At 46.9% G+C, this 13,031-nt stretch overlaps 1 protein-coding gene across 1 annotated transcript in view; it reads right to left on the bottom strand.

Moving 5' to 3' along the window:
• Positions 1-13,025, bottom strand: part of ppan (peter pan homolog) — a 31,191-nt gene extending 18,166 nt beyond the window's left edge. The window contains exons 1-10 of the mRNA XM_078531097.1: positions 12,968-13,025; positions 11,433-11,534; positions 9,882-9,932; positions 8,539-8,709; positions 7,779-7,855; positions 6,105-6,212; positions 5,189-5,312; positions 4,537-4,615; positions 2,456-2,585; positions 1,155-1,324 (exon numbers count right to left, since the gene is read on the bottom strand). Of these exons, the coding sequence (XP_078387223.1) occupies positions 1,155-1,324; positions 2,456-2,585; positions 4,537-4,615; positions 5,189-5,312; positions 6,105-6,212; positions 7,779-7,855; positions 8,539-8,709; positions 9,882-9,932; positions 11,433-11,534; positions 12,968-13,009 (1,054 nt within the window). The 5' untranslated portion in view covers positions 13,010-13,025. The remainder of the gene's footprint in view (positions 1-1,154; positions 1,325-2,455; positions 2,586-4,536; positions 4,616-5,188; positions 5,313-6,104; positions 6,213-7,778; positions 7,856-8,538; positions 8,710-9,881; positions 9,933-11,432; positions 11,535-12,967) is intronic.
• Between the last annotated feature and the right edge of the window lie 6 nt (positions 13,026-13,031).

The following is a 13,031-nucleotide window of genomic DNA, read 5'->3' as shown; positions in this document are numbered from 1 at the left end:
ATTAAACACTGAATTAATTACTATTCAGTTTCAAGCTTGCTCATGGGTTCTGTGAAGAGCCTACAGATAGTGTGGCTCTGGCACTGTATTGTGCATTTTTGGAACACTTCCTTGTGCAGCGAAAATCCCTGCCGTGGGAATTTTTATTTTAAAACAGTGTTTATTTTAAAATCAGGGGCATCATATTTCAGCGTCACACATATGTGCAAATTGTTTCAATGCACCTACAGAATGGTAATTAAAATCCAAATGATTAACGGTAAGAAAGACCATTTGTAGAACATGCCAAGACTTGCTGCCCAAAAGCTGCATTCAGCCTTTATGCCCTGTGCATCCCCGGACCAGCACTGACTAAAGCCCGCAAATAAGATCACGCTCTAAACGAAAGGAATTATTTTATTTCTATAAAAGATTAAAAAAAACAATTTATTTAAGGCAGCTTTGCTTAAACTGCTCTTATATTCAAAGGATCTATTCAACATAGAGGGTATGTTGCGGGTAAATCACTGTAATTTTGACACTCATTTTTGTGTGTTGTTTTGGAATTTATTGTAAATGGTAATAGCAGTTGCTTTTTCTTTACTGATCTTTTGATTATAGAGAACATTCATATCAATGAACATCAAGGATTAATGTAGGTGGCAAATTACAAAAAGGCCATTCAGGTTTGGGAGGAGGTTCAGATAAAAAAAAATTCTAAATGACCATATTTGATAGGAACCTTTCTAAGGATTAATGGAGATACCTGGCACTGAAGGAAATAGAAAAGTTGACTTCTTCAAGTTTATACGACTTGGCCCTTTATTGTATACAGGTAGGACAGAGGGGTCCCAGATAAAGGGCTGATTTCCCCCTTAGACAGAGATAAGGTTTATTTATTTAAAACTAACAAATCTGAGGGGAAGAAATTTGGCTCCCTGTGCAGGAAAAGCATTACCTTTCACAAATCAAACCAAAACAATCGAGCAGACCTCTTACCAACATCTTCCTACTGTCCTCTGCGAGGTGTGTAAGCCCTCTCCTGTCCCATATCCCCTCCCTCCTAATGCTGCAACTGTCAACACAACTCCTCCACAGAAATTCTGCCAATAATGTCAAAGGTGCTCTCTATATTGAAAGGCAACAACTTCTGATAAAGTGAAATAAACTGTTACCATCATCTGGCTCCACTCCAACTTCCTGTCTGTAATATTCTCGATCTGAATCAGCATCGGACTGGTCATTTTGTGTTCTCTCCTCAGTACACGGATCTTCAGCCTCAATGTCCCCTTCAGCATCGTCATCTTGAAGTTTCTTCCTCTTCATTCCAGCCAGACTCTTTTCCCTGAAATAAACAGATGTGAACTGAAAATGAGAATAAAGTTCTTGAATTTATATCAGCTGTGACCCATGTTTCTCTGAACCGTCTCCTCTAGATCCTCTTAGCCGATGTTCCCTCAGTGTAGCTCACTACTCCTACCTTACTCTGGCTCATTCATTGCCAGCTGCTGTTAACAGCCTCACTCCCACAATCTCCAGGCCAAATCCAAAACCCTGTTGCCATCCAATCATTAACCCTTGATTTAACCCAACTCAGCTCACGCTGTCCTGTCCTGTCCTGCACTAATGGCTGGGCACATCTTTCAGTTTGTCAAAATGTCACTCTTGTGTACATTACCACCCAGTTTCTACTCTCTCTGCTCAGTAAGGGGAGACAGTCTGTTAGACACTCTTACCCACGCAATTCACCCAACCAGAATGAGTGAGTGAAGGGAGGGATTGAATATGAATTATTGTGTAAATACACTGGCAAGGAGAAGGTTGAGAGGTGCTGAGAGCTACTTTTTTTTAGGATTCTAACAGACTAGATAATGTCAACTATGACAAGCCATTTCACCTTGACCAAGTTCAAAACAAATCTGCAGCAATGATATTTCAGTGAGTGAGTGAATGGTCAATCTTTGGCTCTGGAGGGAGGCAGTTTGTATTGATTCAGTCCAATACAAATTAGATGGATTTCTTTCAGAAAATAACAGTAGAGACCTGACGTGTGGTGAGTATGCTCAGGAGGAACAGGTAACTTTGGACCTATGATCCCCAAATCTCTCCACCACTGGAGGTTTTCCTCACCTCAGGTCTGGGTCTGTTATAGACTCAATGATAGAGACTGATCACTGTGATTGGTTAATAATTCCAATATCATTGGATCATGTGAGTCCCAGGACAGTTGAAGGGGAATTCGACAGATCCTGGTCTGTCTTCATACAACAATTCCTGTGTTCAAACTAAAGACGTTGGGTTGATGAATTCAGAAACAAGAATAAACAGAGATGGTTAAATACTCCAAAGGCACAATGGCCTGGGTCACACTGGGCTTGCAATGCCAGTGTGTGGCCCAAGTGCTTGTCAAGCTGGTGCTAGTGGGACAAGCCCCGATGAAAGCAGAGTGTGAACACTGAGGGTGAGCTATACTCACTTGTGCAGCTCACGCTCCTCCCGCTTGCGTTGGATGTCTCCTTCTTGCTTTTTCCGTCTCACCTCTTTCAGTTTCAGTCGCTTCTCTCGCTGCTGAAGCACCTTTTGGACTTCCTCCTCTGTCTTTTGAACTGGGACAGAGTTTAGACGAAGGATAGAATACATTAAACAGCCATTTCAAAACATTTTTCTCTTGGAAATACTGCTTTACTCTTGCAAGACTTTGGCTTAATGGAAAAGCCTCCAAAAACTCAAGACGCAGGCGTCCGTTATTTATTTGTCACCTTCTGTGGTGAGTATTTAGAGATCATTCCACCATGGTGAACCCCACAGGTGAAGACAGTCCTGTCCTGAGCAGTGCATTTAGTGATCAGGGGCTTTGGAAATATTGTGCCCTCCCTACAATGCTCCCAACATCAGGCCTGGGTTCTTACTCTCCTGTAGGTCTCTGCAGCTAATGGGATCAACACACTGAACCGCCTGGCATCTAAACATCAAGACAGTGTTCGTTTAACTTTTGCACCAAGTAGAGCAGCGAACAAAGCTCAAAACAGATATTTGAAAAAAAAACAGACTTGTCCCTCCCTCTGACCAAATCAAATCTTGAAGCCCACTCCCCAACAGGCGAGTCTGTGACCCCACCACACTCCCCAACAGGTGAGTCTGTGACCCCCCACACACTGCCCAACAGGCGAGTCTGTGACCCCCCCACACTCCCCAACAGGCGAGTCTGTGACCCCCACACACTCCCCAACAGGCGAGTCTGTGACCCCCCCACACTGCCCAAAAGGCGAGTCTGTGACCCCCCACACACTCCCCAACAGGCGAGTCTGTGACCCTCCACACACTCCCCAACAGGCGAGTCTGTGACCCCCCACACACTCCCCAACAGGCGAGTCTGTGACCCTCCACACACTCCCCAACAGGCGAGTCTGTGACCCCCCACACTCCCCAACAGGCGAGTCTGTGACCCCCAACACTGCCCAAAAGGCGAGTCTCTGAACCCCCCCACACTCCCCAACAGGCGAGTCTCTGACCCCCCCACACTCCCCAACAGGCGAGTCTCTGACCCCCCCACACTCCCCAACAGGCGAGACTCTGACCCCCCCACACTCCCCAACAGGCGAGACTCTGACCCCCCCACACTCCCCAACAGGCGAGTCTCTGACCCCCCCACACTCCCCAACAGGCGAGTCTCTGACCCCCCCACACTCCCCAACAGGCGAGTCTCTGACCCCCCCCACACTCCCCAACAGGCGAGACTCTGACCCCCCCCACACTCCCCAACAGGCGAGTCTGTGACCCCCCCACACTCCCCAACAGGCGAGTCTGTGACCCCCCCACACTCCCCAACAGGCGAGTCTGTGACCCCCCCACACTCCCCAACAGGCGAGTCTGTGACCCCCCCACACTCCCCAACAGGCGAGTCTGTGACCCCCCCACACTCCCCAACAGGCGAGTCTGTGACACCCCCACACTCCCCAACAGGCGAGTCTCTGACCCCCCCACACTCCCCAACAGGCGAGTCTGTGACCCCCCCCACACTCCCCAACAGGCGAGTCTCTGACCCCCCCACACTCCCCAACAGGCGAGTCTCTGACCCCCCCACACCCCCCAACAGGCGAGTCTATGACCCCCCCACACTCCCCAACAGGCGAGTCTGTGACCCCCCCCACACTACCCAACAGGCGATTCTGTGACCTCCTCCGGACAGGTCAATGCGAACACACCCACCTCCACTCCCAACAAGTAAGTCTGTGACCACCAATCCTACCCCCCCCACAAGTGAATCAGTGACCCCCACCCCCTCCATTCCCAACATGTGAGTCGGTGACCACACCCTGGACAGGTGAATCCCCGACAGTCCCCCGGCAATCAACAGATGAGAATGTGAACTCCCACCCTCCCCACTGAACGAGTGAGTCTCTGTCCCCCCACACACCCCCCCCGACAGGGGAGTCTCCGTCACCCCCCCACACCCCCCGACAGGTGAGTCTCTGACCCCCCCACCCCACACACCCCCCGACAGGGGAGTCCCTGACCCCCCCCACCGACAGGGGCAACTCTTTCACTGGCACTTACCAAATGCATGATACATCACTTGTCCATCACACATCCCCTCTTCAATCTTCACCAACTCCAGGGTCATTCGAGGGCCAATCTGAGAGACAGGGTTGCAATGATAAATGGGGTTTTACATGAAGACCGAATATCCCTCCCTGTATGTATCCATACCCTCAGGCTGAGCCAGTGAGTGCAGAGATCACAGAATACAGCTGCAGAGTAAGGGCTTATCACACTGACACATGAGTGACAAATGGTACCACATCCCTGGTTGACCTGGAACTTGGGCTGGGGGGAGCCAGAGACCTGGAACCTGGCTAACTCCCCAGTCCTGCCACTGAGGGTAGTGATTGTAGGGGGAAACATTCAATATGGCCCAAGGGGGCATTGGTAAGGACAGTGCAGTCCTGGAACCTAACCAGTTTGACTCTGGCTGACGTATTAATTCACGGCCCACCGCCCCAGAACCCCCAACCAGCTGGGCAAAAGGCACTGACAATCCAATGAGAAGATTCTCATTGAAAACATCTCCTGACAATGTGGTAATGTTCCGTTCCAGCTGACTGCCAAAGAGTGGGCTAGAAATTGTGCAGAATTCTAACTCCCCAGGTTATCGTCTCCAGGTAAGACCCAATCCAGCAATGTCGGAACCAGTGGAAAACGCACTGACCTCGGTGAGTCGAATGGCGCTCTGCTGGGCCTTCAGGTTCCCACGCCCTGCGTACACCTGAGGCAGCTCAGTGATGTTGTGATCTCCGTCCTGTTCAGCTTCACTCTCAGAGAGGTTGGCTCCCCTGAAATTCAGACACAAATAAATGGTTCAGAATGTCTTTGTATTAATGGAGAGGGAGAGGAGGATGTGAGAGAGAGAGAGAGAGAGAGACCGACTAACAGTGTGCGAGAAGTGAGGAAGAAAAAAGAAAAACAGCTCCAGCCTGTTGTTAGACATGGTGAACTTTACTGGATAAATACACTGACAATTTTGTTACTGAGAATGAAAGGACTGAGAGAGAGAGAGAGCGAGAGAGAGAGAGAGAGAGAGAGAGAGAATGGCAAGTCAAGAGAGAATCATTCAACCAGGAAGGTGTGTCATTGGGGCAGCCAGAAAACCCAAGCAGCCATGACCCAAATCAGGAATCCATATGAGTGGCTGTGTGTGTCTCAACTGTGTTATAACCTAGAAAGCAGTTGGTGAAGGATAGAACTGGAGCCAATCTTTACACACTTTAATAAACATTTATTTACAGAGTTATACATCATAAGCCTGAACCTCCTAACCCAAAAAAAAAGCGTTTCGGTCTGTGTCGATAGGAGCACAAGTCAATCCCCATTTAATAACGAGTGCCTGCATATAATATAAATTTAATAACCCAGGCGCATACAAAGGGAGGGCAGCCAGACACCGAATATGACCAACTCCCCTGCCTCACAGACGCAGAAACAGGCAATGCCTGTCCCATAGAGACAGGCTGCAAAGTAACAGGGCCCATGGAACCAAACCCATACGGTTGGGGTGGTGGCGGGGGGCACTTTGGGAGAGGTAGGTAGAAAAATATAACCAGGCCCCCTCCTGCCACATCACTTACTTTATAAGCAGCTCACTGATATCTTCAAACCTGCTCATGTTGGGGAATTTCTCCTGGAGCAGTTTCTTCATCCCCCGGCTCATCCCCACAGGAACCACTTTAATGGAGCTGGAGACAGGAAGAATGTGCTAGTTACTAACACAGCTACAGGGACAGAAAGCCATTCAGCTCCTCGATCCTGCTCTGCTATTAGATCAAAGCTGATCTGTCATTCCATTTACCCGCAATGGATCCACATCCTGTGACGCTATTAACCCAACAGAAATCTAATTAACCTCAGCCTTGAAATATTCAGCTGACCCCTCCACCCCCGCCCAATGTCCACGGTCCTTTGGGAGGGGCTAGGGGAGGGGAAAGAGTTCCAGATTTACAAACACAGTAACGCATCTGATCCCCAAATTATATTCTTGGTCACGATGAGCGTGACAAGAGGGGGAGGGGTGGAATTCAATTCTCAAATTAACAAACTCTCAAATACAGAATCAGCGGGCAGCGGATTCCCCTCCTCAAGAATCAGCGGGCAGCGGATTCCCCTCCTCGAGAATCAGCGGGCAGCGGATTCCCCTCCTCGAGAATCAGCGGGCAGCGGATTCCCCTCCTCGAGAATCAGCGGGCAGCGGATTCCCCTCCTCGAGAATCAACGGATTCACTCTCCCCAAACCTCCAGAGGTTCATTTAGTCATGGGAGAGGTCTGGAGGGTTATGGACTGGGTGCAGGTCAATGGGACTAGCGGAATAATATTTCGGTACAGACTAGAAGGAAAACACCCCCTCCTCCACACTATTTTTAAAATGCGTGACAAAGCTATGAAGCTATGGCAGATGGAGTATAATGTGGGAAAATGTGAGGTTATGCACTTTGGCAGGAAGAACTGAGGAGCTGAATATTATTTAAATGGAGAAAGACTGCAGAAAGCTGCAGCACAGAGGGATTTGGGGGTCCTCATGCATGAACCACAAATAGCAAGCATACAAGTTCAGCTGGTAATAGGGAAGGTAAATGGAATGTTGGCTTTTATTTCAAAAGGAATGGAGTATAAAAATAGGGAAGTCTTGCTAAAACTATACAAGGCACTAGTTAGACCACACCTAGAATACTGTGAACAATTTATCTAACTTATCTACGGAAAGACAGACTGGCATTGGCGGCAGTCCAGAGAAGGTTCACTAGGTCGATCCCAGGTATGGAGGGATTTTCTAATGAGCAGAGGTTGAGTAGGTTGGGCCTGTACTGATTGGAGTTTAGAAGAATGAGAGGTGACCTTATTGAAACATATAAGATTCTTAGGGGGCTTGACAGGGTAGATGCTGAGAGGTTGTTTCCCCTTGTGGGAGTGTCTAGGAGCAGAGGGTATAATCTCAGGGTAAGGGATCGCCCATTTAAGACAGAGATGAGGAGGAATTTCTTCTCAGAGGGTAATTAATCTATGGAATTCTTTATCGCAGAGGGCTGGGTCGTTAAGTATATTCAAGGCTGAGATAGACAGATTTTTTTAATCGGTAAGGGAATCAAGACTAATGGGGAAAAGGCAGGAAAGTGAAGTTAAGGATCATCAAGTCAGCCATGATCTCATTGAATGGCAGAACAGACTTGATGGGCCGAGTGGGCTACTTCTGCTCCTACATCATATGGTCTAACTGGGAGTTGAGCTGAGGTACTGCACATTCACTTACTAGTGCCTGATGTCAATCGTGTGTGTTTCAGGGTTGTAACTGATCAGGACACAGCGCTTAATGGCATTTAATCCAACCTGGAAATAAACAGATATGACAGGGTTAGGCACAGCAACAGTGACACAGTGTACAAGAGGACTTGGTCTCAACGCCAGCCCACAGCTTGAACAGGACATCGTGCAGCCTGGGATTCTGACATCAGAACAAAATCAGACACATATACCCGGTCCAGACAGGCTGACTCAATAGCAGTCAGTGGCAGCGATCCTGGCTGACTGAGTTCCTTATTTGGATCAGAGAACTGAGAATAAATACAGACACCCAATCAGCACGGACCAGGGACACAATCAAGGAACCTCTGGTTTCTATAAGATCAGTTTCACAACAGGTGATACAACTTACATTTATATAGCACCTTTAGCATAGTTAAAATCCCAAGGTGCTTCACAGCAGCAGTCTGACACCAAGCCACATAAAGAGATATTAGGGCAGGTGACCAAAACCTTGGTCAGCGAGAGAGGTTTAAGGAGTCAGAAAGCAGGAACCATAGAAAAGGAGAGGGGGAGAGGGAGAAGCAGAAAGGTTTACAGCCTCAGTAGCCGAAGGCATGGCCGATGTTGGAGTGATGGAAATTGGTAATACCCAGTGAGAGTCAGAGAATTTGTTTCTTTGATTTTTACTCCTACCTCTTCGAGATGTCTCCTCAAACCCTGCCCTTCCCCAACTCCCTCCCTTCCCTTCTCCATCCGTTTACTCCTACCTTATAGACGTTGATTGACGGGAACATATTCTGAAACATGGTGGCCATCAGCTTGATGTGCATTCCATCCCCTCCAAAGTTATTCAGCACCAGCAGAGGGTGATGATTAAACTGCTGCTCATGCATCCGGTGTCTCTTCAAGGACGAGATGATGTCTTTCACCAAGGAATACTGGGAATCACAGGAAGTACAGGGTGAATCCGGGAAAACTACACTCAATGCTTCAAGCTGGAAGAGGGGTGTGAGCCGGGGGGGGAAGAAGCGGGCGAGCTAGCCAGGAAAGGGTGTGGGCTGGTTGGGGGGTGGGGGAGAGAGGGAGAAGCCGAGAGAGCAAGCAAGAGGGTGTAAGCGAGCGTGCGCAGTGGGGTGTGGCAACAGGGAGAGTGAGAAAGGAAAGGGGTGTGGGTCCAGGGACGAGGGAGAATGAGTGGGGGGGGGGGGGGGGGGGGGTGAGAGAGAGAATGAGCCAGGAAAGCAGAAAAGGGACATAGGAGGAAGAGGGAGCGCGAACTGGGAAAAGGGTGTGAGCCCGGGTGGGGAGGGAAGGTTATAGGAGGTGTGGGCCCAAGGGGACAAGTAGATGAGGGGGTCTGAGCTTGGGGCAGGGGGAGCCAAGGGCCCACAGGAGCGAGTGAGATGGATAAGGGGCTTACTAGAAGGGGCGAACTGTGAGCAGTTCTGAATAATGCTATAGGAACTTTAATATTCATTTAGACCGTCAGCAGTGTTGAATGGGGCTTTGGTTTAACATCTCATTAGAAAGACAGGGCCTCTGACAGTGCTGCACTCCCTCAGTCTTGCAATGTGGGCCTAGATTAGACCCTGGACTGGGGCTCAAACCAAGAATCCTGCCACCTGAGCCCAGCTGACACCCAGCCTCCCACAATAACTGAAGGGAGCTGAAATCAGGCTGATCACTTACTGCATTTCAGGTGGGTAAATACCTTTACAAAGCACCAATAATAGTGTCAAAATACACTTTAGGAACCAGAATAATGAATAAAAGTCAAGGTTCATCTTAATTCACCTTTCCATCATCATGGTAATCACATGGTGCAGTGATAGTGGAGTTCTCAGTAATCAGAGTGATCAATCTCCAGCAAACGGACTACATTCCCAAAATGGATTTCTCTAGATTGACCAGACTATATGCACACTGAGCAATTTAACAATTCATTCAATAACTCAACTGAAATATAGAAATAAGCCACTGAGCTGCTATTTGCCAGAGTAACAATACTAAGGGTGTCTGATCTGCAGCAACTCAAGACGTCTCGAGACTACTGACACTGCAGCTATTAGCAGTGAAGCTATGAAAAGACAACTGAACAGGAGACACTTACCCGGTGAACTTTGAATGTGAGTGTAGGTCCTCTAGGTAAACGGGCCATTTTCTGAGGGACAGTTGAAAACAATGCAAGTCAGTGATCTGAAGGCAACAGTTTGAGTATCTTAAAAGCAAAATACTGCGGATGCTGGAAATCTAGAACAAAAACAAAAATACCTGGAAAAGCTCAGCAGGTCTGAGAGCATCTGCGGAGAGGGAGACACAGCTGACGTTTCGAGTCCGTATGACCCTTCATCAGCAGTGAAAGTATCTGGAATTGGGTGGAATTCCTACCAGTGTGTGTAATACAGTCAATTCACCACTATTTAGGTGAACTGTCCGAATGAGAGTGAGGTGGGGGGGATGGTTTCACGAATATGCCCATCAATTGTGACTTAATGCTGCTGAATTCTGTATCATTTTTATCACAGCTTCTGACTAATAATGAAAGATATCTTTTGATATTGCTTCATCTCGGTTTGTACTTCAAAGCAAAGTGTGTGTAGAGCCAATGTCCCTACATCAAACTTCTTCACAAAGATCCGCTTGGTCAGGTAGATGAGCAAGAAGCTATTGGAAGCTCCGTGGATATCCTATTTCAAACAAACTTTGCACCTCATGGGCATGGTTTTACATGTTATGAGAATTATGAAAGTTTTAATATGTCTATTACTTTGAAACAGGATCAAAATAGATGAGAAATGATCATTTCTTTTACTGTAATCTAGTGATTTGCTTATTAAATTTAACAGGTAGTTTAGTGCAACAATTTTGTGAGTACACACATCAGGAAACAATTGAAAGGCTGGATCTCTTTTCTCTTGAAAAATGAAGGGCAGAATGGCCTGTTTTTGTGCTGTGTATCCCTATGTTGCACCAGGAGCTTCACGAGTTGAAATCCCAGCACAAAAAATTATAAAATGTGAATCCCTTTAAAATTCTGGAAGGATTTGATCGAGTGTATACAGAGAGAATGTTCCCTCCTGTGGGGAATAGCAGAACTAGAGGCCGTCAATATACTATAATCGCCAAGAAATCCAATCAAGAATTCAGGAGAAACTCCTTCACCCAGAGAGTGGTGAGAACGTGGAACTCACTCCCACATGGAGTGGCTGTAGTGAGCAGTATACATACATTTAAGGATAAGCTAGACAAGCACATAAGGGAGAAGGGGTTAGAGGATTAGGATGATAGATTTAGATGAGGAAAGTGCGAGGAGGTTCGAGTGGATCATAAACACCAGCATGGACTGGTTGGGCCAAATGGCCTGTTTCTGTGCTATTTGTCTTATGTTGTATAGGACATTATGAGTTGGAATCCTAGCACAGAAAATTAGAAAATGTGAATTCAATAAAACTAATAATCTGTGGGCTGGCGTCAGGAAATGTCAGTCAACGTCAGTGATAAATGAGGTCATCGTTCACTCCGGACAAAGCACCTCTGTTACATGGTGAATAAGGTCACCATTCAATTGATAGGAAGAATCATTAAAGTAAGAATAAAAGATAAGAGTGAGGAAGAAAAAAAGGATTTTCTTCCCCTGGAGGAAGATTTCCAGCCTACTTACAAAGTTCACACAAGTCGATGATTTGGTAAAAATTAAGAAATGTGTCACACCAAGTGGTCCGGCCACCGCGACAAAATCCTTCAGCAAATTCTTCTTCCGCACCTGGTAACACACACACACACAACCACTTCATCAATGAGAAAGCAAATTGCTTAGTTACACTGTCACTGGGCGTGCCTAGCAATATTTTACATTAAAATGACACTCTATATCTCCCCATATACCTCATATGTGATTCATTTAACTCATTAACACTAACTGCTCCCATCCCTAACCAGCAGTAACAGACCTGTGACCACCTACAGCTCACTGTGAGATACACCATTCAAACCTTCTCTCCAGTCACACCCCAGACCAGGCAAGAAAGGCCACAATCTGCAATTGGGTCTTTCTTTTTAATCGATTCACAGAATGCGGGCATCATTGACAAGGCCAGCATTTACTGCCCATCCCTCATTGCCCAAGAAGGTGGCAATGAGCCACTTTCGGAAATACAACAGGGTGGCTTCCTGGGTCATTTCACAGGGCAGTTAAAAGTCAATGACGTGTCATGGACTCGATGGGTTGAATGGCCTCTTTCTGTGCCGCAATGACTTTATGACGCATGGTGTCAATGTAGCCGAAACCAGGTAAGCATGGCAGGTTTTCTTTCCTAAAGGGCATTAGTGAACCTGATGGGTTTTTACAACAATTTGGTAGTTACAGAGTCACCATTACGGAGACTGTTTATTCCCGATTTATTAATTAATTGCATTTAAATTCCCAGCTGCCACTGTGGGACATGAGCTACTGTTTCCAGATCATTAATCCAGATCTTTGGATTATTAGTCCAATACATAACCACTATATTACTGTTCTCTTTTCTCCCCTCCATAGCTCCAGCAAACACAATGTGAAACTTTCACCTACCCACTATCGTTCATCAATATTGTTGTTGAACAAGGCTATAAACGGGATACGAAGTTAAGGCAAGTATATGGAGTTGATGATTCAGAATGATCTAGTTGAATGGTGGAGCAGACTCAAAGGGCTGAATAGTCCCTTCCTGTGGTATCTTATCATCAGTGCTGGCCTATCCCCTAACCAGAATTATCTTTCTCCCATAACCCAATCACGTCCGGTCAAGTTAGAAGATCAGTAACATGTTACCAAAGACAGTGACAACTCACATATGGGGAATCCCTTCAGACAAGGGGGGTCACCTAAAACATTAAGCTGCTTTCCACAGTTACTGAGAAATCTGTTTATTCCAGATTTCCTGTTTTCACAGAAATGGCTGGAAAAACTCAACAGGTCTGGCAGCACCTGTGGAGAAAGAATCGGAGTTAAATGTTTCAAGTTCAATATGACTCTCTGAAACTGAAAAGCAGAAATGTGATGGGTTTAACCAAAGCTTTGTCTGTTCACTGCTTCCTGATCCATCCGCTTCCTGCATTGCAGCTGTTCACCCTCAAGAGATTTCTCAGGAACGAGAGTTCCCAGGATGGAACTTAAACTGAGCTTTCACCTTGTACAACACGTTCTGTGTGCCTCACCTTCAGTGCACGGGCGGTGAAAGGCTCCATGAGTCTCCTCATGTCTGTGATCAGCTGGTGAACA

The sequence above is a fragment of the Cetorhinus maximus genome, chromosome 28 (genome assembly GCF_964194155.1).
Source record: "Cetorhinus maximus chromosome 28, sCetMax3.hap1.1, whole genome shotgun sequence".
Taxonomy (NCBI): domain Eukaryota; kingdom Metazoa; phylum Chordata; class Chondrichthyes; order Lamniformes; family Cetorhinidae; genus Cetorhinus; species Cetorhinus maximus.
The sequence above is the reverse complement of the archived record's forward strand: the minus strand, read 5'-3'. Positions and strand labels throughout refer to the sequence as shown.